The sequence below is a fragment of the Numenius arquata genome, chromosome Z (assembly GCF_964106895.1).
Source record: "Numenius arquata chromosome Z, bNumArq3.hap1.1, whole genome shotgun sequence".
Taxonomy (NCBI): Eukaryota; Metazoa; Chordata; class Aves; order Charadriiformes; family Scolopacidae; genus Numenius; species Numenius arquata.
The window spans coordinates 38,489,614-38,516,234 of NC_133616.1; the positions used below are offsets into that span (position 1 = coordinate 38,489,614).

The window sequence follows — 26,621 nt, forward strand, 5'->3', positions numbered from 1 at the left end:
ATGGTTAGGAAATTGCCTTATGGAAGCACAACACTAATTTTTGCTCCCTGACCAGAAAATAATATAGCTACTGGTTGTGTCAGAAATTTCTGTAAGTCTCATAGGTTATGCATTCATTCTTTGGCAATCAGACCACAAGACAGACAATCAGAATCAATTCTTCTGTACTGTGGCTGTGCACTGCTGGTCATTTTGGGCTTCCTGATGTTTGTTCGGTGTTCTTTATGTGAAAAAAAAAGCTATAAAATATTAGCTAAGTATAATACTTAGCAATCCCTTCCCCGAAGTATGCAAACAATAGCAAAAAACTACATAAAGTGAGTGTTTGAAACAAAGCAGTATTTTTTACAATTAATTATATTACCTCTTCCTTTTTTCAGTAACTCAGCGTTGTGCAATGAACGAAATTGTTTTGCTATTACTTGATTTGAATTTAAAAAAAATCTGAAAAGTGGGTAGCTAACTAAGAAGTTGCTCTCGGAAAACTGCTCTTAGAAACTAATGATAGGCAAATTCCTTCTCCTTTGAAAAGAGAAGTGTACTTCCAGATAAGTATGTACCTCTGTACATCCATGAATGTTTTTCCTGCTGAAATGCTGCGAGAGATAAAAACTAAAATACACCAGATTGTGCCCCAGTACAGCACACTTTACAGTTGTTAATATTAGCAATTTTATATCCACTTATATTCCATATAATTTATTGCTAGCTGTTTATTTTGAACTAAAGCTAAAGGCAGATATTTATCATACCTCATTAGAAATTCAGCAAAGATTTTGTGGCACTTTCATTTCCCTACTAATTGCAGAAATTAGTCAGAAAAATGCAGTTCAGAAAAACATCTGTGTATAATATTTATACACAAATGATATTCCACAAACAACATTATACAGAAAAGTACCTGCAGTTTCTTAATGTGACTCACTTCTTTCCCAGAAAAAAAAAATTATTTAAAATAAATTCTTGAAAAGTAAAATAAAAGTGACTACTCTCCCTCTGAAGATAAAATCACTGCAGTAAATAGGCAGAGGAATGTGTGCTATCGCTGTATGATATAGTACCAAATCTTTGACACTCAGGAAAATCTATCCCAAAGAAAGTATGGAAACGGTTCCAGTATTGCTGCTTCTTGGTTCAGTGAAAATACTGGCCAACCCTTGAACAGTGCTGGCTTCCATTTTGTGTTTCCTGGGCATTTCCAGGGCTGCTTATCTGGAAGTCAGAACTGAATGTCCCGGAGGAACAGATCAAGCAGTCTATCCGGTCATTCTGTCTTTATTTGCTAATCTTGCTAAACTAGTTGCACTAATAATCTGTTTTCAGCAGATAGGGACAAATCCACTTCTACAGGTTTTTGATTACTTAAAGTATGCTGTTGTCTTCCAACAGGAAAGGAATTCAGGTCAAATTGTGTATTATCTGACCTTATGTTACTAGTTCTACCTTGTCCACAGAAAACGAGAGGTGTGTTTTCACATACAGATTTGCAAGGCAATGTTTTGACAGGCAGTTTGATTCTTTCTTGCAGCACTTCCACTGAAGTTAAGTCACAGATCATCTTCTTAACTTTCTAAAACGCCAAAAGCTTAATTTTCTCATGCCATAAAAACCACACAGAAATATAAAAAGTGCATGCAGCAACCAAACCAAGTTAAAAAATATGCAAATCACTTACAAGCATGCCATGCCACCTCAGAAAGAACAATGATTTGGCTTCCACTGCACAGAGGGAAAGAGAGAGAGAACAATTCTTGGGAGGGCAATAAAAAGAGAGTGAGGTTTTTTCCTTAGCTGCTAATGCCTGGCATAGGTGGGTTGTAAACAAATTTTTAGGAGTTTGTAAAGGAGGGCGACATGTATTCATCTGCTGTGGTGTTAGCATGTGGCAGGTGATATTCTGTCCTGAATTCTGTCTCCCCTGTACCCGGGGCTTGCACTCAGCCCTAGTGTGACCTCTCCTCCTCCCTCTGCCTCTCTCCAGCCCATCCCACCAGGCGCCTGTCCCTCCTTCCTTTGTCCCCACTGTTTCCTTTCACAGCCCCACTCGCCTTAGCTGACCTCATTAAGGGCCAGGGCAGAAATGTAAAATCCTTCTCTCTGCTCTCCCCCTCACACTTGGAGTTGGAAGAGGGGCACAAGAAAAGCCAACTTCCCCACAGATCTCATCAGCGGCATAAGGGAGACAACCGGCCCATCCAGCTCTTCACCTCCACCTTATTTCAGGGGTACAGGACCTTTGGAGACTCATATTACTCACGGCTGATAAAGGCTTATTAGCCCCATTCTGGCTGCTGTCCGGAGTCAACTATACCGTATCAGAGCAGGAGTGCCTGTCCCTGCCTGCGGATACTAGTATAGCTCACCTGGCAGCTCACAAATATAACTGGAGAGCACTACGTAGCATACTGGAGGAGTTTTCTGAAGAAACAAAGTAAACTGGGTTCACCATACACTTTGCTGAAGCTCAAAGCAATGCTGACTTCACAGTCGTCACTGAAAGTAGAAAGTAAGCAGTTTTTCCTGGGGTTTGGTTTTAGCATCAGAGCTCAAGGCAGCCAGCCCTAGCTGCAACTAATTCAGATCTCATCGGTCTGCATGGACTGCTCTCAACTGCAGTATAAATTATATTTCATTTGTCTATACCAGAAATCCTACAGTGCAAAATAAAAGGATGACTGATAAATATTGGCTTATGAGTTAAGCTTCTCAGCACGTCTTTTAACTTCATTTGTAGAGATCAACAGCAAAAACTCGCCTCAAAATTATTTGAGAGGTGAGCTTAACATCACTGTGAACCAAAGATATACGTAAAACAAAATGAAAGTTCTACTTCAATGAGGCTTTGAATTGTACTTTATGTTGGTGTAGGATGTGTTTAGCAAGGACAATTAAAAAGACAGCGGAATTTTTTGGCTTAGATATATATGTAATAGGTGATGTCCTTCTTCCTTGATTCCAAGCAGCTTGTGAATGTGACTATCTGAGAAGCTGACAGGCAAGTTTCCATGTTGCACTTTTCGATGTGGTTTACAACTTCAGTGATATTGTCAGCTATTTCCCTATGTTCTCAGATGAGTTTCACTGCTGTAAAAATTTTCAGAATGACCCCCAAGTATGCATTTTAGAGACCCTGGCTAGCTTCTTCTCTGAGTATAACACAATTTTTAAAGTTATATTATTTGTTTATGTGAGTAGCTCAGTTATTTTATGCTGTAGTTTCTCAGAGGAATACCATCTCGCCCCAGTGATTCACTGCAATCCTGGAAGCTCCAGCTTTCCCCTCTTTCTCTCTGAGAGAGCCATACCTTCTCCAGCTATGAGATCTTAAAATGTATATCTCTGGATACACATTTCCACTTTCTCTGATGAAGTGGCATCCAGTGAGGAGAAAACACTTGGCTTATACGCTTTAACTATCACATTTATTCTTAGGTGCTCTAACAGAACAGTGCCTCTCCCTCCAGCCTCACATCTCAAAACACCATACTCCTCCTCCAGTAAATTCTCAGTCCCACAGAAATATCCTATTATATGTTCAATTCCTGTCCAGCAGTAACTAGGACATGCAGAGTGGGAAAAACCTGGTAGGAAGTCGAAGCTTCTCCAAATCGGAGAAGCCTGTCAGCACTAGCAATTATTATTAACAATAGAAGGGATGATAACAGTACTGGAGAGGATTATCCTTGATCGGTGTTGAAACTTGTGCCTGTCTGAACTGACTGCAAAAACATAGTGTCTTTGTAGTCTAATAATGGTTTGTTAAAAAAATAAACAATGGCTAAATTAATTTCTTGCAGTTACATTCTATTTAAAACAAAATATGCAACAGAGCCCAGCAGAGCTAGATTACAGCTGCAGAAAGCTGTGTGAGTTTGCCTGTGTGATTCCGGTTTCAGCTGACCACTACGAAGCCCTTCTAAAGTAGGGAGGTCAGCAAAGAGAGTCTTGTGACTGAAGTCTATTAAAGTCAAAGTTATTAACAACATCTTTGCATGTATTTTTAATTTTTTTATATTTACCTTCTCTAGTTTTTATGACCATATTTCCATGCAGACAGATGAGGAAACTCATTAAACAAACTGGCCAGTACAGTGAAATTGGCTGGGTACAAAGTCCCCTTAGTCATTCCAAAGACACTGTTTGTTGTTATTACAAGTTAAGTAAAAACAGTTTCAGATAGCAGTAGGGCTTCAGGGTTGACTTCGACCTCTTTCAGTTATGCAAACTGATTGTATATAGCTCACCCAGTTATTGACAAACAAGTTATTTCGTCAACATCAATGATAGAGAAGGAATTTATTAAATGCAGTCTGACGATACAAAGATAGCTGAGCTCTGGGGATGGTATATGGGACTTAGCTCTGTCCTGACTTAAAATTTGGAAAGGGATGTTAGCCAGGGAACTTCTTTCCCCTTGATTTTATTTCTTTGATATTGGTTCATTCTGAGCAAGCTGGACCCAATTCCGTAGGTCATTTTTGAAAGAGTTGAACAAGCGAAGTTTCACATGCTACTTCATCTATAAAAATATTCTATTTTACCCTTAAGCACAGATGCCTCAGGATTCAGAGGTCATGATAAAGCAGCTGGTTTTTTTCCAACTTTCCTTGCTTTGAGGGACAAAGCCAGAAGAAAATCTCCTTTTCCTTGTTCTTAGAAAGCATGAAAAGCTGTAATTTCTCAATAAATAATCCATTGGTAATGAAAAGTATGAGTATACTTGTGCAGGTGATGAGTGCCTCTGGAAGCTCTGCCTGCTTCATCTTCCACAGAAACATAAGGTGCTGAATAACTATATTCCTCATGTGTCTGCTTTTTCTAGGAATGTGATTAGAGTAAATGGAGAAAAAATAGAGTGATTAAAAAAAGACCTTTTAATTTCTTCACAGAATAGTTCTTGATTGATATTTTCAAACTTCGTGATAGCACAAAAGAGAAAGAAGGCCTGAATCCCCCTTGTAACTTCTTGCCATGGATATCACACAACTGAAAATGAATTATTTCTAGCTCAGACAATTAAAATTACAAAATTACAAATTACTCAGACAATTACAATTGCCTGCGAAGAAAAAGCTGGGGGAGGAAAAATATCAATCAGATACTGCTTGACAAAGCCTTTGAATAAAAGGACTTGTGTCAACAAATCTGAACTATATTTACGGTCCTGTTAGAGATTATGCCAGTTCAACGGCCAAAGGTATCAATCTTAACCCACGACGAAGTTACTTATTAATCCAAATGCAAACCCGTACATGATAATACTTTATTACTTTCTCAATAACACATTTGCAGCCAGCAACCTAAAAACCTCTTTCTGACATAGCAATGACTGAAACCATTAACTAACCTCAAATTCCTTTTTCCCCTTCAACTTATAAAAGTAAGTAAAATTAACAAAAGTAGCTATGCCTACAGTCACAAATACAGTCATATGAGGATATCTGGTAATGACCCAAGTCAGTCCTGAAGTCAACTCGTTCATGTATTTTTAGCTATTCTCTCTGCTGAGATAGTGTACTCGCTAATATTTTACTGGTCACTTTCAACAAAATATCATCGAACCACTACCACTAAAGATATTGCAAATACACAGAGTCATTCAGTAGAGGTAAATGCAATCAGCCAGGAACAGCCCCTTCCCAGGGGGTCTGCAAGCAAGGAGTTTCTTCCACAGGTATAGAAATGACAATATTCTGAAAGTTGTACAAGACAAACAGTAAAGTCCGTTTCCTGCCCTAAGATGCCTTCTGTATTAGACTGGCAATTGTGGGACAGCTGTGAAGGAGTGTGGACAGGCAACACAACTGATCTGAAAACAGGAGACTGCTACCTTCCCGGACAAAATTAGAGGCAATTGCTAGAAGCATCTATTATCAGTTAACACCTCCTCAGCCCCCACTAATCTAGTTCCACCAAAAAGCTACAGTGGCACTAAAAACGTTGTATACAAATCTAGGAGCACAAAGGAAAAATTACATAAGCTACCCTACATGGTATACAGTGGGCTTTTACTTGACTACCATTGCTCTCTTGAAATTTGCCCTCTCTCTTTTTAGTCTATCACACAGCTGAAAGTCTGTAGCAGTAACAGCAGACTACCTAAACATAAATCACTGTTATTTTCTAGTTTCAATTAAAAACACTGAAATAATTTTTTTTTTTAAATGAGAACCAACAGGACACAATATCATGATCTTCTGCCATTTATTGGAATCCATCTGTCACCTTATACACATATTTATAGGATAAGCAAACTGAATAAACATACATATTAGTGGAGACAGACAAGTATATACATTTCAATAAAGTGGGAAAAAGACCTGCCATGATCCCATGATCCACAATAATACAGCTTTCACAAACAACTGAAAAGAACTACATTTTGGATAAAAGCTGTTTTCAAAGCGGACAATGAACTGCTAAAAAAACCCTTAGCTTCATCAACCCAGTGCTGTGATGAAACAGAAATGAAATAGATTTCTACTGTATGAGGAAAGTTACTTCCTGAAAGACAGATCTCTAATAGCTCAGAAAGACCAACATGGAACAATTTTTCCATTGGAAAAGAAGAGTCAATAATGCAGTTCTTTAATAAAAATAAGAGGAATTTTGGAAGTAAAGTTATTACTTAGCCTCTCACTAAAACACATGAGTTCAAGAAACCGAATAGCAAAGCTACTAGACTTTCTGACTGACAACATGCTCATATGATATATCTGTGAAGATAAGGACTTCTGACTCAGCTTACTAATAGCAACTGTTTACTGTTAGTTAAAAATTACCTATGACATTTTTCGTTTTAAAATGTATGCAACAATGAATTATAAGCTAGAATGAAATGAATAAAAACTTAAAAATATTTTTAAAGCTGTGTTAGGACAATCTTGTTCATTCACCTGAAATACTAAACTAATGCTTTGAAAGTAACAAAATACCTGAAAAGACAGCATCTACTTACAGGAAAATTATCTTACATATTGTTGCCAGAAAGGCATATTCTCCTCCCTGTCTGAAGCAATTCAACCTACCAAGTCATAAAACCTTCTGAGTGTTTTACTGTCAGCAACATAGGTGATGTAGTGAGAAAACAACAAGTAGAGATTTAGAACGAAGTCAACAGGACAGCAGAGAAAGGAGCATGTCTTTTATCAAACAAAATGGAGACACATCAGCTGGATTCAGTTGCCTACTAAATACATCTTTTCATTGTACTGGCAGATGAGAAGCTCAACGTGAGCTGACAACGTGCACTTGCAGCCCAGAAAGTATCCTGGGCTGCATCAAAAGAAGCATGGCCAGCAGGTCAAGGGAGGTGATTCTGCCCCTCTACTCCACTCTGGTGAGACCCCACCTGGAGTACTGCATCCAACTCTGGCGTCCTCAGCATAGAAGGGACATGGACCTGTTGGAGCAGGTCCAGAGGAGGACCACAAAAATGATGAGAGGGCTAGAGCACCTCTCCTATGAAGAAAGACTGAGAAAGCTGGGGATGTAGAGCCTGGGGAACAGAAGGCTCCAGGGAGATCTTATTGCAGCCTTTCAGTACTTAAAAGGGATTTACAACAAAGATAGGGACAGACTTTTTAGCAGCGCCTGTAGTGACGGGACAAGGTGTAATGGTATTAAACTAAAAGCCGTTAGATTCAGATTAGATATAAGGAAGAAATTTTTTACAATGAGGGTGGTGAAACACTGGCACAGAGTTTCACAGAGAGGTGGTAGGTGCCCCATCCCTGGAAACATTCAAGGTCAGGTTGGATGTGGATCTAAAGCCACGTGATCTAGTTGAAGATGTCCCTGCTCATTACAGTGGTGTTGGACTAGATGAACTTTAAAGGTAATATCCAGCCAAAACCATTCTATGATTCGCACCTAGCTAGGCAAAATTAAGACTTTTAAAAAATAGTTAATAGTTTCACTCCAGGCTTTAACTGTAAGTACCAGGCAAAAAAAAAAAATTTTTTTTCTCAGAAAACATGCAACTCATATCAGACAGGAAAGAGCACAAACAATCCATTTATTTCAGCAATGCAATTGTTCATTACTAAAAAGTGTGTAACGATAACAATCAACAGTCAGTGTTTGCGGCTCCTTTCTCCTGTTTCAGACACAAGAAATTTTCATCACATTGATGTTGGAGACAGTGAATTAGGGATATTGAAAACAAGTAGTTTCACTGCTCTCACGGATTGTAGCTAAGTTCCTTCCCTCCTCATTGCTGAAAGTTTATCCTCTAATAAGTAATTCCCAAGACATCTTGCAATAGGAAGCATTCATGAATGAATGCATTAATAAATGTTTCCTATTGCAGGGCCCACTGGGAATTCTTTATAATACTTGTAAGGAGATTACAGACCTTCATTAGTTACATAAAAACCCCCAAAATTTGCTTTTTCTGAACATAGCGTTCTGCCCCTTTTCAAAATACCACAGCCAACAACCAAATGCTAACATGAAACAGAGCCAATGATCCTGTATGTACTTACCATGTACCACATGCTTGGCCACTTGGGATCATTGAAATAAGTGGATTGGGTACCACCAGGTTTATAATCCCTCTTTATCCTTCTTTTAACCACCTGCTGTTGTATCCACTCCACCTGCCAACCAGGAAAACATATGGAAAGTGTTAGGGTTCCGTGGAGATTATCAATAAATGTGTGAAATCTTGGGAAGTTTCCCATTACCATAGTCCAAGACATATTTCATATTAAAGAGTTCATTTTGGCAATGGGAACGCACAGCTCACCTTGGCATACTGTTCACTAAGGAATACATCCAATTTAGTTAGTGTTACAAATCTCCCTGAACAACTACTTAAATTCCCTGCTAGAAGGACTTCATTGGCTATCGTCTTTTGAGTGCTATTATTTTATTATTTTTCATTATTTGACTAGTGTTTCTTTTGAATTTACAAAATGTAACAGTATATTACAATGATAAAATAATTAAATTTCTGACACAGTGGGGTTTTTTTGTGTTTTGGTTTCTTTTTCTAATTTTTATTTAAGTCTTTTCCTGAAAACGAAAACATTCAGAAAAATAAGCAAAATATTTTTTTGCTTAATCAATATCTAAATCATCTTCACCACTTGAAGTGAAAAAACAAAATTAAACTGTATTTTTAGCAAAATTACTCTGTCAAGATTCTCTCAGCCAGGCACTCTGGAACTTTATTTTATACTAAGTTCTCCCCACGGAGAAACAGCTGGGTACTAAGCAACAGGTCAAATTAAAACAACAACAACAAAAGTGCTTGAAACAGGAAAATAAATATAAGGGGTAAAAAACTAGTTCTGATAGTTATATTCTTGTCTGTCTGACACCTCTTCAAAGATTCATGATACATCCAGAACGGGTGACACCAAAAGTGACATCAACTTAAGAGCAAACAGGACTCCACAGTTATTTCTGCATTAGCTATTCTAAATGGGAGCTTGTTTCTATAAATGTAAATAATATAAACTATCCACAGAGAAAACCAAGTTATATTTACACACATCTAGCTTCCTGACAGCTCATATTTCTGCTGAATTGTTTCATGGGATATAACTATAAAAATTCAATTCACCTCTCTTCAAGCAAGACAGCCATTTCCTACTAGCAGGCAACTCTGCACCTTTTATTTGTGCTGTTTATGACTATCTGTGTATGTACACAAACATACAAATATGTAAAAGAAATTTACGTTCACCTCACGTATTTCTTTGTCACTTGTCAGAGATGGTATTAATGTTTTCCCTCACCAGGCTGATCTCTCTACTATGCATCCACAACTCGACTTCAAATCCTTAGACACACAGGTCCATTGACATCAACAAAAATTTTGCTTGAGATCCATACCACGCCTATCTCTACCACCTCTACCGTACCACTCTGCCCTCTACTTCTTGGTCAGATGAAAATACAGGAAGACATCCCTGAATTCAGGATGAGAGGATTCCTAGGAGGTTGCCAAGGCTTCATGGTTTTCTTTATAAAGAAGAAATTAATCTTTCCCCTTCCCAAGGATTAACTTCAGGGTCAAGAGTATTTTTCTAGAAGAACAGAAATTATGCAGTTTAAGAATACAGCCTCTCAGCTTGTGTTGACACTGAAATCCATTTCTCTGTCAAATTTTCTAGGAACAAGCATAGATCGCTTTCCGCTTCTAAGAGAATTGAGAAATTTGATAATGTGCCTTTCTCTCCTGGTTACTGTGCTCCTCTTTCAGCTCAGGCTGAAATCCATCTTGGTGGATGCACTCTTGAGAAGCCAAGAGCTGACTGCCCCCTTCAGATCTTACAGGATCCAGAGGTCCCTTCAGCCAGAGTCGACAGCTAATCAGTCTTGGGCGCCATTTGATGAAACAAAGTCTGGAGGCCTGTAAGATGCACAGATCATATCTGGGCAAAGACCAAAGGAGGGAGAGCCAGAAGACTTTGATAAGCACTAGGCTTTATGCCTGCTTTCAAGTGGGATCAACAAACGTCTTAACTAGATCTCTCCACAAAAAAGGCTGATTTATAATGAACCCTACCTCATTGCCACTGGCTGCTAATATATGCTTTCTTTTCCAGATCCTCACAAAAGACACTTGTTTTTCTTCAAAGTGTCTTTCCTTGCAGGTAGCCCAGACCTCCCAACACATCTGAAGCCAACTGAGAGGCATCCTATGTACCATTTATCTCTGGCTCTGCAGCTGGATTGCTGTAGATCACGGACCTCTCTTCTTTCATTGTCAGTATTTAGCAATCAACAATGAAAAGGCTTCATTCAACAGGTCTGAATAAGCAACCATGATTTTCAGGGCTTATATAGATCCACCTTTCAAGCCTTATTATGAGATTTGGGTCTCGGTGCTAGAAACATTTTCAACTGAGTGAGAGGCCTCAGGCTTCTATGCTGCAGCAGCTTTTACTGTCATCTTGACCCATCCTTATCTGCAGGAATTAATCACGAGTATGCTACCATGTTGAGAAAGTTGTTTAAGTCAACAAATTTCAACATTGCACAGGCCAAGAGCACACAGAGAACACCATGCCATGCATGGTAACTCATTACAAAAACTCATTTATATCTTGAGTCTTCAGAAAGGAGTTACAAATGCCTACTACCAACACAATCTGATGATCTAATAGTGTTGTAAAAGTGTCCATAAAATAAAAAAACAATGAGATAGACTCAGCAGAATAGGATTAAACTTTCTACCACTGCTACCTCTGATTTACATGCATGAACATTAATGGAAGAAGTTAGTCACCAACACTTCTATTCCCTAGAGAAGCTGTATATCAGTGACCCAGGGCATCTAATTTGGCACTAAGGACTCCTGTGCATCAAGGCTCCCATAAGAACTATCATTAGCAACTGTGAGAAGTTTCTGAAAAACACCTTTCTTTTGTAAATGGAGACAGAGTATTGTAAAACAGTCCTGGAGCCTGCGCAACACATAAGTTTAACCAGAACATCAACAACTTAATACCTTTTCTATACAGACAAATGAAAGGGTTTTTCCTGACAAGACAAATTCCAAAACTCTTTATTATTCACTGTGAAAATATGTTGTCTCCATTTATTTACAGCCTATTCAGCTGGAGGTATCTGCTGACCATTAAAAACACTGAAACATAAAGGGAGCTTAGTTCTTGTGGAGACTGATGCATGCATACATCAATGCCTCAAAAAATGCCCACTAATTCCTTTTCTCTGTTTCCTTTACTCCAGACAATATTATCGAGAACATTTATCAGACAGTTATTTAGTCCAAGCAATCATAAACACTGTGTCACTGTACAATTCCAGTTTACTGGAACAATAATTTGATACCTAAAGAATTCTGTATATATGTGGGAATTTATGTACATGCATATATTTGTACAAGAGCCTGTATCAACTGAGTTAATCCGCAAGACTGTAGTATAGGTGAGGTATGGATAAATATTTTTCTGTATCTCGTCTACTGCTTTTTAACAAAAAAAGTAAGTGACTGTGCTTCAGATTATGTATCTGTTGCAGGGCCTGCCCCTATTACACACTGCATGTGGCCCATAATTCCTATAGTCTCAGCTCCTAGCAAAGTCAGGGAAAAACATATGAGAGAGTAATTTTGCAGAGGGGCTATGCAGCCTGCGTGATTAGACCCAAAGCCAGAAAAAGAAACATAATTTCTTGTCTTCCCATAAGACCTAATGACAATTTTATGTATGCATAAAATTACTATAAGTAAACTAGTCATTTGATTTCATACAAATACAGAGGAGGTAAATGGCATGCTTGCCTGAGTATGTATATGGGAAAAAACTGCAGGTAGCTCTCTAATTGGAATGGAATGGAATGGAAAGGAATGGAATGGAATGCTTCAGTTCCATTTCAACAATCATTTAGTCTAACTGCCTGACCACCTCAAGGCTGATCAAAAGTTAAAAGATTATTAGGACATTGTCCAAATGCTTCTTAAACACTGACGGGCCCAGGCCATAGACCACCTCTCTAGGGAGCCTGTTACAGTGTTTGACCACCATATCGGTAGAGAAATGCTTCCCAATGTCCAGTCTGAACCTCCTCTGGCGCAGCCTTGAGCCATTCCCACACATCCTGTCACTGGATGCCAGGGAGCAGAGATCAGCACCTCCCTCCTCACTTCCCCTCCTCCGGAAGCTGCAGAGAGCAATACGGTCGCCCCTCAGCCTCCTTTTCTCCAAGCTAGACAAACCTGGTGTAAGACATTATGACTTACTTTGACTAATACAGATACCCGCATCAGTGAAAGGGGGAAGTCAAAATTCTCAGTGAGTGACTGTGCATTGCTATGAGGTAGACAGTGTGGTATGCTAGACAGAGTTACCTAAAACATAACAATATGCCTGATCACAGTCCTGATTACAGCCTTGCCTGGAAGATTTTTAGCAAATGCCTTTTGTTGAGATCTGCTTACTAATTGTTTTTATTCTGAGAATGTACTGATATAGCCAGCTAGAATAGAATTAAAACCATCACAGGAAGACAATTTTCTCATCTGAGAAGTCAATGCATTAAATTTGGTCTACAGAAAATATCACTGTTATATAAATAGAAGAGTTTTAGTCCACTGTTTACTCCACTGGACTATAGGGTTTGGGGTTTTTCTCTAATAAGTGAACAGAAAAACTTGCCAGTTTAAGCTAAATTGTACAATCACTAGGTCATGTTAATGAATACAAGGTCAAGACTCAGCAGTTATTTTAGTATTCTGACATATATTTCTAGAAGTATTTTATGGGTTTTCATCCACATGTCACTGACAAATGCCTGGTATATCTTGGATTTGTTTAATTCTGTATGAAAAGAGCTCATTTGTACAAGAATATTTTTTTTAAAAGTGTCTACACTTTCTAACCCAAAGGTCTTGAAGGGAAGTCTCCAGAGTAATTGATTATACAGATTCCCATTTCTTGCCAAAAGGAGACTCTATGCAAACAATGAGGTGCATTTTAATGTTTCCATAAAGTCACACTTACTGAGGGGGAACACTCCACATTTTCCCATTGACTTCAGCTTCGAAAGTTCCATTTCCTGAATGTCTAGAAATCAAAGCCAAGCCAGATTGGAGACCAAACTATTTTACAAAAATCACCATTTCCAGTCTCCTCACTTCAGCACTCACAGGGCTGTTCTGTGCACGATGCAGCTCTTCTTCACAGACCTGCATGGAACGTTGCTATGGCATAAAAGCTGCTCTGAGCAAATTCAAGCATATCACTCTTTTACTCTCTTTAAGTACTAAAAATTTTAATGAAACGTTATCTCTTTTTGAAACAAAACTACTTTCTACCATTTTCACTCTCACTGATTCAATAGAATTCTTGAGAAAGGAGTCCCATGTAAGTATGCTGCTGTAATACCTCCTCCAGTGTAATAAACTGTGGGAAAAAAAAAGTTTTAGACAGGGAAAAAAAAATTAACAACCTGAAAAAAATAATCTAGCAATTTTTCAAAGCGGTGTGATTTTTAACATACAAACACTAGACACTCTTGTGGAAGAGTACTTTTTCAAATATATGATCAGAGGGTCTGCTTGAATAAATATTTTCAAATTGATTAAAAATGTGTCAAGTCCAGTATGTGAAAATGCCATTACTATAAAGCAGAGGTTATAGGGAAGCTGAAGGTGTAATCCTTTCCATTTTGAGGAAAATATGCACGGGATAAAAACCAGCCTAGTTCTGAAACAGGTTAGACATTTCTTATCACAATCTACGCTTTTTATGTTGCAGAATTAAATATGAAGGTGTGGGTCTTCAGTTTGTGCAAAACAGCTGTTGAAGGTGCACTCCCAAATGTAATCGTGGCTTTATCCCTTGTACTGCCATCATCCACTTCAATCTGTCCTATACCTGTAAGAAAAAATTAGAAACTCCTACTCAGATAACAAGAAAGCAGGTGCTACAGGAACATTGTAGATTAAAAAGAGAGAGAAAACTCAGAAAGGGGATGTGGAAAGTATCACCAAGCAAGCAGTGAATCTTTATGGAGTCAGGACGGATCAGCAAAAGGCGCGACACTCGTATGTGGAAAGCTGACACCGGACAGCATTGCAGCACTTATACTTGGACTTTGTCTACCGAGGAATTGATCTGGGTGAGCATCCTCCCTCCCTGTGCAGATGGTCTCACGCTGCCTCTGGCACACTTCATTCTTCGCTTGCCTCAAGACCCTCAATGCCCACATACACGTGAGTTCTTGTAGACCCAGCTGGTAAAGGATAAGAGTGAGGCTGGTGCCCTCCGAGAACACAAAACTGTACTTGGCCCAGAATAGGCCATAAGAGAAAAATTGTTCTTACAGTTCCTGCTATAGAGGGAAGGGATGCCATCCAGAGGGACCCTGACAGGCTAAAGAGGTGATCCCATGTGCGTAAGATCAACAATTTTAAGGTCCTGTACCTGGCAATCCCAAACATGGATACAGGCTGGGAAATGAGTAGACTGACAGCAGTCCTGTGGAGGACTTAGAATCATAGAATCATTTAGGCTGGAAATGACCTTTAATATCATCAAGTCCAACCATTAATGTAGCACTGCCAAGTCCACCACCAAACCATGTCCTTATGTGCCACATCTACTCGTCTTTTAAATACCTCCAGGGATGGTCACTCAACCCCTTCACTGAGCAGGCAGTTCCAATGCTTGAAAACCCTTTTGGTGAAGAACTTTTTCAAAATGTTAAATCTAAACCTCCCCTGGTGCAACTTGAGGCTGTTTACTCTTGTCCTAACACCCACCTTGCTACAACCTCCTTTCAGGGAGTTGTAGAGAGCGATAAGATCTCCTCTCAGACTCCTTTTCTCCAGGCTAACTAACCCCAATTCCCTCAGCCACTCTCCATGAAACTTGTGCTCCACACCCTTCACCAGCCTTGGTGACCTTCTCTGCATGTGCTTCAGTGCCTCAAATGTCCTTTTTGGGGTGTGGGGCCCAAAACTTAACACAGTATTTGAGGAGTGGCCTCACCAGTGCCAAGTACACAGAGACGATCACTTAATTAGTCCTTCTCACCACACTATTTCTGATGCAGGCCAGGATGCTCTTGGCCACCTGGGCACACTGCTGGCTCATATTCAGCCAGCTGTCCATCAACAGCCCTCCAAGACTTTTTCTGCCGGACAGCTTTCCAGATGCTCTTCCCCAAGCCTGTACTGCACTCCATATAGCATTGCACACATGTTATTGTGACCCAAGTGCAGGACCCAGCACTTGTCCTTCTTGAACCTCATACCACTGGCCTTGGCCCATCGATCCAGCCTGTCCAAATCCCTCTGTAGAGCCGTCCTACCCTCAAGCATGTTGACACTCCTGCCCAATTTGGTGTCATCTGCAAACTTAGTGAGCGTGCACTTGGTCCCCTTGTCCAGATCATTGATAAAGATATTGAAGAGAACCAGCCCCAGTACTGAGCCTGGCCCCTGGGGAACACCAATTGTGACCAGCAACCAACTGGATTTAACTCCATTCACCACCACTCTTTGGGCCCAGCCACCGAGCCAGTTTTTCACCCAGAGACGCATACGCCCATCCAAGCCATGAGCAGGCAGTTTCTGTAGGAGTATGTTGTGGGAAACAGTGTTGAAGGCTTTGCTAGAGTCCAGGTAAACAATATCCACAGTCTTTACCTCATCCACTAAGCAGGTCACCTTGTCATAGAAGCTCATCAGGTTAGTTAAGCAGCACCTGCCTTTCTTGAACCCATGCTGACAGAGCATGATCGCCTGGCTGTGCCATACATGACACGTAATGGCCCTCAGGATGATCTGTTCCATGACCTTCCCAGGCACCGAGGTCAGTCTGACAGGCCTGTACTTCCCCGGATCCCCCTTCTGGCCCTTCTTGTAGATGGGCAACACATTTGCTAGCCTCCAGTCAACTGGGACCTTCCTGGTTAGCCAGGACTGCTGATAAATGGTGGAAAATGACTTCGCGAGTACTTCCACCAGCTCCCTTAGTACCCTTGGGTGAACCTCATCCGGCCCCATAGACTTGTGTGTGTCTAAGTGTTGTAGCAGTTTGCTAACCATTTCCCCTTGGATTATGGGGGCTTCACTCTGCTTCCTGTCCCTGCCTTCCAGCTCAGGGGGCTGGGTACTCAGAGAACACCTGGTCTTACTGCTAAAGGCAGAGGTTGTGGATGACCTCTCCTTGGAAGTGTTCAAGGACAGGCTGGATGGGGCTCTGAGCAACCTGATCTAGTAGAAGGTATCCCTGCCCATGGTAGGGGGGTTGGAACTGCATAATCTTTAATGCCCCTTCCAACCCAAGCCATTCTATGATTCTAAGATTCTTACAAAACCAGTATGTATCTTAGTCGTCCCATCAAGAAATTTTCCATGACACAAGCTCTACTTAAGCATATCATTTGACAACACTCTTTTTGCATTTCACACTGTAATGAAAACAAAAAGTCAATAAATCTAGGATTAAAGTGTGTAGGAGGATCTACCAGTAACCAAGGGTCATATCCTGGTTACTGAACAACTGAGTCCCAAGCCATTACTCAGGAATGCAGAGGGGGTGACCAAGACTGTTGGCGCACCTCCTGCCGTCCACGTGTAGAGTCACAAAAGTGAGACCCCCCCCAAAAGTTGGACTATTCAGCTTAACAAGAATTTTTGTGGGTTTTTTAAATTATAACTTAACACCAGGCTATTTTCCTAACCTATCAGTATTCTCTGACTTGCAGTAGCAGCAGCCAGTTTGCACCATAAAAATAGATGAAGACAGTTGGGTAAAGTAGCTGTTGACATAGGTCAAGAGCATGGAAAATTATTGCAGATACCGTTTCACAAACTGTAGGGGTCTAAAGTTGGATAAAAAGTCAGTGAATCCAGCAGTGTTAAGTGATGCATTCTTGCTGATTGACAAAGTGCTTCTTCAGCAAGGGTCAATGACAATCCACAATCAAAGCAGTTGTCATAATTATGCTACACATTCTGAAAAAAGGCAAGATAAAAAAAGAAACAGATGTTAGGACAGGCTGGGAAGAAAAAAGAAAAGCAGAGGAGGAAAGAAGGCAGCAAAGAATGCTTGAAATTACCACTTAAGCCCAAAGAAACACATCTTGCACAACAGCAGGGCAAGCTACCGCAGTCTCATCCGTGGAACAAAGCTGAAATTCAACGCACATTTTTTTGCAGAGAAACCAGTCAATCCTGATATGAATTAAGTGGTTTCCACCTACGTTGCTACATACAAGTGATCCATTGTAGCACTAAAGCTATACTTCCACATCCATGAGATACAATGATCTACAGCTGTGCATTTTAACATATCCGAAACATCCTTTGCCTTCCCACCCCCAGAGCTCAGAGCTCTTCACAAATATCAATATTTATCAGCCTACAACTGTGCGTAGCAGCAAAGTCTTCTTCCTGCTTTAGGAGCCAGACTGTAGAGGAATAAGTTGGGAAGAGAAAAGGCCACAGCCCGGCTGGAGATAGAAATGCAAAGTCTCTGTCCCAAAGCAGTTTATTACCAGCCAGAGCTGCTGGGAAGGACAAGCACCACACTGAAATTCTGGAGAAGCTCAGCGTGTCTGCTGCTGGCCAGGACTCTTGTCCCACTGGAAAAGCAGGGAACAATGAAAAGCAAAAAGACCCACATTTTCTCTCCTTGGGGAAGTTTCGGCAGCTTTTCTATTCATAGGTGTGACTGTAGCAACTGCTGAGTGAACGTGGCCACGGCCTCTGCCCAACCTCCCCTCTTGCATGCTGTACCACAGCAGACCACAGAGCAGTTCAAAATTACAGGATAAAAATTCACACAGCAGCTTTGTGGCAGAGCTGAGAACAAGTTCCAGGGAGCCTGGGCTCCTGCCCGGTGGCTTCCAGCAGCACCAGCCCCAGCTGTTGTAGGCGAAGCATGTCTTAAGCAGTTGGGGATTTTCCCTTTCTCAGACCTGTAGTGCCCTAACCAGCTCAGAGGCTCTGATTCAGTTTCTAAAATAACTCAGCCTTGGAAAAGTGAGGGAAAATCTTTACTGCACCAGCTTAAAAGCAACTCTTATGTTTACACAAGGTACTTTATCATTAATAGCCACAGGTTATACAACTCACCTCGTAACCACTCAAGAGCTACAAGGCAACACAATTTAAAAAAAGACCTCTAATTGACACATCTGTTTGGTACAGTACCTAAAGTGCTCCTTACACCATTACATACAATGTTAGTATATCTACAGTTGGATAGTGTAATCATCTTGGGACAGTGTAATCATCTAGAATTTCAATACACCATGAAGATTAGTATTATTATCACTCCAAACTCAAACTGTTATGTCCTAACTCCATGTAACTTAGACCTAAACATGCATCTTTTTAATAAACTGAAAGGCTGATGCTAAATCCAGTATCCGCTAGGGGATAAAACTTTAAGTTCTCTAAACTTAATTAGCTTTGCAGTCTAACATCTGGCAGTTGAAACATCTTACGTTTTATGTTTATATTACTACAGCAATGATGAGATATATATATATTAAAAAAAAACCTGTAGAAGTTTCTGATGGATTTTTTTCTATCCTTAGGCTAGTCCTACAACTCTTGTTATAAATCATTTAAGTCCTTCAGACATCTGCACGTGCTAATGTAAGATGGCCTTAAATCTTTTACTAAATAACTTCTTAGGAAGACAGATCTCTCCCACAGGGTCAAATTGAAACATCAAAAATACCACTCTAATTCCAAAGGTGTTGATTAAGTCAAGGATTTGCCATGGCTTCTGTTGCCATAGATGTTCACAGCAGTCCAACAAATCCACTGAGAATTAGTGGGACACAAAAAGTATTCCATAATTAAGTGATATATAATATCCAACAGTGGACTGTTGGATATATCCAGTATACTGGTCTGACAAAGCAAATACTTCCTCTTGAGTAGTCTCTTCACTGACGAAAATCCCCTTGAAATTGTCCTTATATAATGTTTCTCTCTACAAAGGAAGAAACTATCACCTACTGCTTAGCGTAGTTCTACCACTTTTGCTTAATGATGCTTTACCAACATGGAAATTTTTTGCATAAATTCACCATGGAAAAATTCAACCACAAAGCATATACAAAATATCAAATCAAGCAGCTTTCTGATCAGAGTACTTTAAACCACAGGAAAAGTTGGTCCCATATGGGTTTTTTGGATTGGGCCTGTATCACTACCATTTAGTATATTTCTAATAATGAGAAAAGGATCAGTATATTTTTCCAAATCTACCCTTTTTATATCCTATACTTAGAAATAGGTATTTAAAATTCAGAATTGAGCCAAAAGTGCTTATATCAAGCTTCAGTTTTAGAGTTTTGAAATATGGGGTTTGCTCTTTGTGGAAGTATCGGTGGCATATTTTACACCACCCCATTTCACCAGTTATTTGGCATTTCAGATGCCTTTGTAGCACAACTTGATAAATACTCCTCTTTCTTTCATGGCCAGCATGATTGTCTCTGATTTATGACTTCAAGAGAGAGGAACCGTTAGCATTGCCTCTCTGGCACAAGCTATAGTGAAAAAAAAAAAAAAAAAAAGAACAACACAAAAAAAGGGAAAAGGGAAAAAATTGTGTCCTTTTAAGTCATTGCTATCTTAATCTCTCTTTTTCCTGTGACCCAAGCTGCAGTATACATCTTTCTCTCCTGAACTCCATTCTTGCAGCTGGCAGTAAAGTTTGCTGCTATTAAAATATTGATTGCTGCAGCTCTTAAACATCATCATCACCACCATCTGAGATAGTCTGCAAAGACCTAGCTGTGAAAGACACATACAGCCAGCCTGAGGAAACATTGCAGTCCACCCCCAGGCAAATGAAAAAAGACTGAAGTTCCTTTTCCTACATTCAGTAGGCTGAAGAAAAGCAAATGTTTTTTCAAGTGAAGTACCATTCTCACACCTCACAAATTGCTGACAGTGCTTCCAGAGAAGTAGTATCTCTTAATTTGTGCAAGTAAGACCACACGAAAGCTGGAGTGATGCTTGACTAATGAACCTGGTTACGGCTTTTATTTATTTTAAAATCCTGGCTGAAACAAGGGCAACATCTCAGCTTTGCAACTCCCAGACAGTCTCTGTGCACATTCTGACATTAGAAAGGTGCCAAGAACAGTCACTTAGTTATGGATTCATTTCTCTGGACTCATCATTCACAACACTCATCAAATTATAAATTGAGAAAAAGAAAATAAAGAACATTATTTCCATGGCTATCATTTATGGGATAGACTTTTCAATGGCATGCAGCTTTTCAGTCTCCAATCAGACCTCATTTATATGAGGTTGCAGTGTGGTCTCTACAGTCTTGCCAAATTTTCTGTTATCTATGTTTATGTCATTCGATAGCAATCTTTATGAGCTATTTCTACTTTGTCTTCTGTTGGGATAAAAGGACTTTAAAATGGCCTAATATAAATGTGGTTCTTTATGGATTACTGGCTATGAATACTCTCTGTACCAATAAAACTTTTTTTCTTCTGATCGAGACAATCTTCAAATGTGTAAACATGTATCTTCTGAAATACAGAAACACAAGCTTTGTTTGATAAAATCTGGGATGTGCTACAGAAGTTGTCTGCTCTTGCCAGGGAATTCAGAGCTTTGGAAATTATAATGGGTATCATAAACTTTCCTATTAGCACTAATATTATATCTCTAATCATCTGTTCAGTTCCTTTATCTGCTCATGGGAAGGAATGAAAGACAAAACTGGACTCTGGTGGATTAACAACACATATATTACCATCAGACAACAGCTTAGAACCACCTGACCACATTACTACTATTTGACAGGACAGTATGAAAGTCAAAAGAGACAGTAAGAAATCTCAGTCTCTCACAAAGGTGACAGCATTAAATTACCCAAATGCCTTCCTCAGACTACCTCATCAAAGCATATTTGGGCTTATAACACGACAAATAAGTTTACCATACATCTGCATAGGGCAAATCTCACTGCTAGCTTCCTGCATCGAGGGCAAGGGAAGGAATGTTGACACAGCAACGACCCAGGAAAGATGCCTAAAAATGATGAAGAAAAAAACAGATCCACAAGGAAGCTGTTCTAGGAGTTGTTCCTAGATGAGGAAAGGGAAGTTTATGAGTGTTTACGTCACAGTGTCCTAACATTCGCTGGTCATCAAACTGCTATAGAATAGCAATGTGAAATGGCTAGAAGTTGAAGCTAGATAACCTCAGATAAAGCAAAAAAGAACATATTAAAGCCTTCTGGAAACTCTCCATTGTTGACAGTGTTTTAATTAAAATTGGAAGATCTCTAAAAGCTACGCTTTGCTTCAAATAGAAATTAATGCTGGTGAGCCATATGACATCTGGTCAAAGATGGTTTGACTGGATGACCACAATGTTTCCTTTTGGTCTTACAGACTATGAGTCTACTGGCAACTGTATTTTGGAGAACTAGTTTCCTAGGAACACCCTGCAAAACAGAAAACTGTTTAGAATTCAGAAATTCTGGTTTTATTATACAATCACAAAAAGTTGTTATAATAGCTACTGATGAAACAGTGGATTGAGTCTCAGTTTGGTAAACATACTTAAAAAGAAATTTTTAATTTGGAGTCTTTACAAAAGCAAAGTTAAACTGATATTCTGGCATTTATATTTATTTAGAACTTCAGTGTCAATGGAAGTGACAGCATTTATTCCCCCTCAAAAAATGGGAAAAATAATATCAAACAATAATCTAGGTTAAACACAGCTTATGTAAGCAACAGTCAACACACCAATAGATATGACTGCTTTAAGTGGATTATATGGGAAGGATTTAAAATGAGTGTTTTATTTTGCTACAGTGTTGTTTGTATTCATAAAATGTTCTGTGAGACACCGAGAGAAATACAATTCCACAGGATAAAATACATAGTACTTGTTGTGCATTTGCCATTTGCAGAAGTTTTTATTCAACTGTCAGCATTGTCCCCGTTTCACAGGTAGGGTGTCAGAAGCACGAAGGAGCAAAATCGTATGGTGAAATCCACACACATTCAAGCAGCACAGCTGTGAACAGGACATAGCTGCTTGGCACGTCCTCTGAGCCGTTACAACTTGCAGCTCACTGGATGGTGAGGATCTGCTAGAGTGAAATAGATCAGCCAAGGAAAATGAGCAGCTCTCCAGTGACGTTAACTTTTTAAAACAATTCTAAAACATAGAAGGTTGTTACACACAAAAAGTTGGGCGGGGGGCAGACTCTTTAGCTTTGTTTTGTGGATGGGTATCTTTCCAGCTCCCTGTCCCTGCCTCCAATTACCCATTAATAATACTAGTTATGAGAAGTTATCTATGTGTATCATGATTTCTTGCTGTTCACCATTTAGAATAGCTGAGTGAGGTAACAACCGCTAGCATTAAACATGATTGTCTTGCCTGTCAGAAGCAGGCAGACAGATGCATAAAACTGTTGACACATTACAACAGGGATATACATTGCTCCCAGAAATTTTTCCGAATGCAAGAGGGGCAAAGTAAAAAAAAAGCCCCAAACAAAAAAACCAACCTTTAAACCATTTTTCTATGAATATCCTGCATTATAACCAATACCATCAGTATCAGATGAAGCTGGATCCTCTCAGATGTGTGCAGAAGCTGTTCTGTCACATTCCTAGACAGTCTGCTCTGAGATGCTCCTTTCCAAAACGTGTTTTCTTTCAATCTTTTCTCTCTCTCTCTCTGTCTGCCTCTATCTCTCTCTCCTGATACTCTGGCATTTGGCCCTGCAAGATCAGCTTCTTCCAGACTTCTGCATCTTTTCCTGGTTCAGAACAAGAATGTCTCCACTTCCTCCTCTTCTGACTCTTTCTGACATCCAGCAATTTTATAGCCCAGTAGCCAAAACACCAGTTTGCTATCTCTCTGCCACTAGCAATGCAAACTGACTCTAATAACAGCAAAAGCACATTTAGTATTAACACCAGTGCAGCTGTCAGAGCTCCTACCATCCCTGGTAAGTTCTTATAACACAGATTAGAAATGACAGCAGTAATTCTCCTTACCATTTTTTTTAAACCTTCAGTTGCACTATCATTTTTCACCTACAAACCTGCTTTGCTGTTAAAAAACACAGGAACAAGTACTACTTTACTGGAACTGTAAAGAAACTCAAATGTTATTAACACCTATTAGTACCTATGGGCTAAGGACTGCCAAGCTGTTTCCTTTTTAAACCTCTGCTTTTACATGTTTATAACTGCTATGATGAAACAGTCATCTTGCAGGTTTAAATTTCCCCCCCACAGATTTACTTTAAGTGCTTTTGTCATCATTAAGGCCAAGCAAAATCCTTGACCAGTTCCTGAATTGTGAGGGAAATGTAACACCCTTTTCCATTTTAGGCTGCAAATGGATTTTCTTTGGGCTTTTTTTAACGTATCATTTGTACTTACAAAATAAAGGTGCATAGGCCTGTGTGATCTGGCTTATGCATGGTATGACCCCTGTTAATGGTCTCACTTTGAATGATGATGAGCATTCCCAGCTTGCATGGGGAGAGCATGAGTCCCTGCTCAAATCAATCGCCAGCTGAAGACTCCCATAGCGTGCTGCACCGTGCTGGAGTGCGTGCTGCACCGTGCTGGAGTGCGTGCTATCCAAACCATTTCTCCAACCTTTCCCTCCATGGTTGTGGTGCTGAAGTGACCTCTGATGAAGCAGTGGAAGGACAGAGGTTTTTTCCTCCTTGTTTTTGTTATTTCATTAACGTACAGTCAACTTTGCAATTATGGTATCCTGAAATGTTCTAATACCTACAGAATATAAGGTAGGAACCAAAACAAATATTCACAACTAATTATCTGTATCCTAAGTACTTTTATTTTCTAAAGTAAGATAACAAATGCTAAAGCCAATGTTAAATTTGCAGTTAGGTCTAGTAAGATACTTTTCTGAATTTATGCATTGCTGGGATTAGCACTGCAGCTCCAGTAAAAAATTGTGACCACTATCACATATGAACAGGTTTGATTTAGACTTTAAGATACATAAATATAGGGTTTTTGTTGAAGTTCCACTAGTGACAGTAGGAAAACGTACAAAATTCTTTTCCCTAATTATACCTCTTAAATTCAAGAAATTTATTGTATCTTAAATCTTAAATTGTGAATGCAGCACTGTATAACATTCATTTTCAGAAGTATTTCTTCTCTTCACAGCATTAATATCTATCCCCTGAAGAGAGTCTTCCTCTCCGTCACTCCTAAAGAACATTTCTATGTATTTTTGAAAGTTCCTAAGCAAATTTCTGTAACAAGATCTAGACTACAGTCACACGTATTGCCACTGATCTTAACTTTTTCTCAACACATTTACTGGAAAGATAATATGTTTTAACAGCAGAACACATACTATGAAGCAAAAGCCAAGGAGTATCATTGGCTCAACCCTTAAATTCACCAAGGGCAGTGAGGTCAAAGAACACCATTTCTCAAGAGAAAAATTGTCCGTGTTTTTAAACAGCTCCAAGCTACAATCCAGGTACAATCCACCTAACTTTTTAAAAAGTCTTTAAGACTTATTATATTCAAAACACATATTCTGCAAAATTCAGAACGGGTTACTTCTTTTTCTTTTTTTGTCTCTTGATAGAGTGAGTCTCTTGCAAAGCCCCAGGCCACTGCATATGCGTAGGGTCTTTTGCTTCTACCGCTCCAAAACCAGAAGGCCCCAAATACATCAAACTCAAGAGTCCGATGAGATCTGCCTCATTTTGAATATTCTAGTCTCAAAAGATCTTAGCTACTTCTCTGAGAGATGGCTGAGTCCTTTCCTGCCTCTTTAGAGTCAGCCAACGCTTTTGTCATTGACCATGAAGTCCAGAGACCATTATAGCAGCTCTACCGCAATCCACTACAACAATCCACTCAATACTGTTGAGTGCTGGAATGGGATATTTGACAGCTGGTCTGACACAGGGCTTCTGTGATGTTGCGATAACTTGATAAAAAGGGTGGGGCACTGAAGTTTTTCACAGCATACTACTGGTCAAAATCTTGACCCAACTCCTTGCCTTCCTGCGGTCTTTCAATTTCCCTGCCCACCTCATTACCAGCTTAAGAAAATAACTATACAAAAACAGCAAGAGAATGCAATCCTGCTGAATAATGTTTTTTTCATTCCTCAAACATTTGCTACACTAATTAGGAAGTAAGCCAGTTAAAACCTCTTGACTAATCTCCAATTCTTGCCCAAAAGTTAACAGTGAGATTGTCTTTGCCAAGAAATCCTGTAAAATGACTGGGCAACCAATGTTCTGAATGTTCTGAAATCCAGTATTTCTTTTTAATGCACATGCAGTTAGTGATATTGAGGGGACAAAACCCCCTTCAGGCAGATGCTAACAACTGGGATAATCAGTGGGATAATCATCAGAGGTGGGCCCAGATGAACCTCATGAGGTTCAACAAAAGCAAGTGCAGGATTCTGCACCTGGGAAGAAACAATCCTCAGTATAAATACAGACTGGGGGATGAGGTATTAGAAAGCAGCCCTGAGGAAAGGGACTTGGGGGTGCTGATGGACGAGAAGATGGACATGAGCAGGCAATGTGCTCTTGCAGCCCAAAAGGCCAATCACATCCTGGGCTGCATCAAAAGAAGTGTTGCCAGCAGATCCAGGGAGGTGATTCTGCCACTTTACTCTGCTCTGGTGAGACCTCACCTGGAGTACTGTGTGCAGGTCTGGAGCCCTCAATATAGAAAGGACATGGATCTGATGGAGCAGGTCCAGAGGAGGGCCACCAAAATGATCAGGGGGCTGGAGCACCTCTCCTATGAGGACAGACTGAGGGAGCTGGGGTTGTTCAGCTTGGAGAAGAGGAGGCTCCGGGGAGACCTCATAGCGGCCTTCCAGTACCTGAGGGGGGCCTACAGGAAGGCTGGGGAGGGTCTGTTTACAAAGGCCTGCAGTGACAGGACGAGGGGCAATGGTTTTAAGTTGGAGAAAGGGAGATTTAGATTGGATATTAGGAAAAAGTTCTTTACCATGAGGGTGGTGGAACACTGGAACAGGTTGCCCAGGGAGGTGGTTGAGGCCCCTTCCCTTGAGATATTCAAGGTGAAGCTCAACGAGGCCCTGGGCAACCTGGTCTAGTTGGGGGTGTCCCTGCTGACTGCGGGGA

At 40.0% G+C, this 26,621-nt stretch overlaps 1 protein-coding gene across 2 annotated transcripts in view; it reads right to left on the reverse strand.

The window, feature by feature from the left end:
- PCSK5 (proprotein convertase subtilisin/kexin type 5) overlaps positions 1–26,621 on the reverse strand; it is a 258,951-nt gene that overhangs the window by 197,602 nt on the left and 34,728 nt on the right. For both annotated transcript variants that reach the window (XM_074166803.1, XM_074166804.1), the window contains exon 3: positions 8,487–8,600. In XM_074166803.1, the coding sequence (XP_074022904.1) occupies positions 8,487–8,600 (114 nt within the window). The remainder of the gene's footprint in view (positions 1–8,486; positions 8,601–26,621) is intronic.